This window comes from Cryptomeria japonica, chromosome 3 (genome assembly GCF_030272615.1).
Source record: "Cryptomeria japonica chromosome 3, Sugi_1.0, whole genome shotgun sequence".
In the NCBI taxonomy this organism is placed as follows: Eukaryota; Viridiplantae; Streptophyta; class Pinopsida; order Cupressales; family Cupressaceae; genus Cryptomeria; species Cryptomeria japonica.
The window spans coordinates 977,651,210-977,652,806 of record NC_081407.1 but is presented as its reverse complement, the minus strand read 5'-3'; the positions used below and the strand labels follow the sequence as shown (position 1 = coordinate 977,652,806).

At 39.6% G+C, this 1,597-nt stretch overlaps 1 protein-coding gene across 1 annotated transcript; it reads left to right on the top strand.

Annotated features, from left to right (window-relative positions):
• Positions 1–482: 482 nt before the first annotated feature.
• LOC131076185 (cyclin-U2-1-like) lies at positions 483–1,278 on the top strand. The gene is made up of 2 exons (XM_058013234.1): positions 483–880; positions 987–1,278. Exons 1-2 carry the CDS (start codon positions 483–485, stop codon positions 1,276–1,278), a joined length of 690 nt encoding a protein of 229 aa, XP_057869217.1.
• Positions 1,279–1,597: the final 319 nt, after the last annotated feature.

Here is a 1,597-nt window from a genome sequence, read left to right as displayed (position 1 = left end):
TATTACATATCTCTCTTCCTGCAGACGTGAAAAACAAAGTTAAATGTACACTCTTGTCGTGGCATTTGACAACAGTGCATAGATTTGATAACTCCAACTCATCCTCACACAACCCAGCTCATCCTCGCACAGCATCCTTCGCGGAAGATTACCAGCAGAGAGAAGGAAGGTGTCTCTCTTTACCTCTTTTAACTTGTTACAACTAGAAAACAATCTATTCACATACAGATCCCTAACACCGAAGATTACCACTAATGTCGGTCACTTCGACATAAGGAAACTCTTTTGTAAGGACGTATGTTCAATCGAGGAAGACTCCCTGAACTTTCTCTTCCTTTTTATATTCTTCTACTTTATATACCTCTCTCTATATATATGAATGATTTCTTCTATCCAAGTACATCATTCCCCAAACTTCAATCCCCAATTAACTGTTGCATTGCTTGAGAAAAGGCAGGCGGCCAATTAGAGTGGAATTAGACATGAGAGAAGCAACTGGTTCAGATCCATCCTCAGCCGTTTCTTGCTCCGACTTATGCAGCGTTGAAAGCGACTCAAGCCCCTGGATTCTTTCAGTTCTTGCTTCCCTACTCCACAGACTTGTAGCCCGACATGAAAGGCTCATGTTTTCTTCTGGCAAAAAGATTTCAAGGGAAAATCTGTGTGTTTTCTCTGCAATGCAAGTGCCTGCCATAAGCTTACAAAACTACTTGGAAAGGATGTTGAAATATGTCCGCTGCAGTCCTTCCGCATTTGTTGTGGCATATGCTTATATTGATCGCCTAATTCTCAGCAATCCCAACTTCCGCTTAACCACTCACAACATGCATATGCTTACCCTCACCACTGTCATGGTTGCTACCAAGTTTCTAGACGATGAGTGAGTCTTCTATGCTTTTCTTTTATTTTGATCATTAACTGGGTTTCTCAACCTGATCAAATGTGAATCTTATTGCTAATATAGATTTGCTGTATGGTGGATGCAGGCATTACAGTAATGACTATTTTGCAAAAGTGGGAGGCTTAACACTGAGGGAGATGAACATTCTAGAAGTTGAATTTTTGTTCATGATGCGGTTCCGCTTGCAGGTGACAGTGAGCGTGTTCGAAAGCTATTACTCCCATTTTAAGCGAGAGGTTGAATTGGGCGGAGGGTTTCAGATAGAGAGGCTTCTTCTCAGCTTACCTAGAAACAATGAATCTATGAAATCATGCAGTCAAGAAGAGAGCAACAAGCAGAGATTGGGCATCAGCTATAACAAATGTGCAGGATGCTAAGAATGTAAATTTTGTTGTAATGATTAATGTTTGATGAATAAATATCATTTTCTCTACAAGAAACTTTGTACTATGTGATCAGTCTTAAGCCTGATCTATCCATGACAAGGAAGAAGATGAATGAAAACATATATGGCTCTGTTCAAGGGATTCACTTCTGTATACAGTTCAAAATTGATGGTAGTAATGGGCAATCATAATCGTGTTTTTTAACTATCTATAAACTTTACTGGCGTGCTCGCTGCATTTCCCATCAGGATTTCTTTTTTAATGAAATGTACAGAAAATTTCACAGGGTAAAATTTGGGCAACGCAAGTT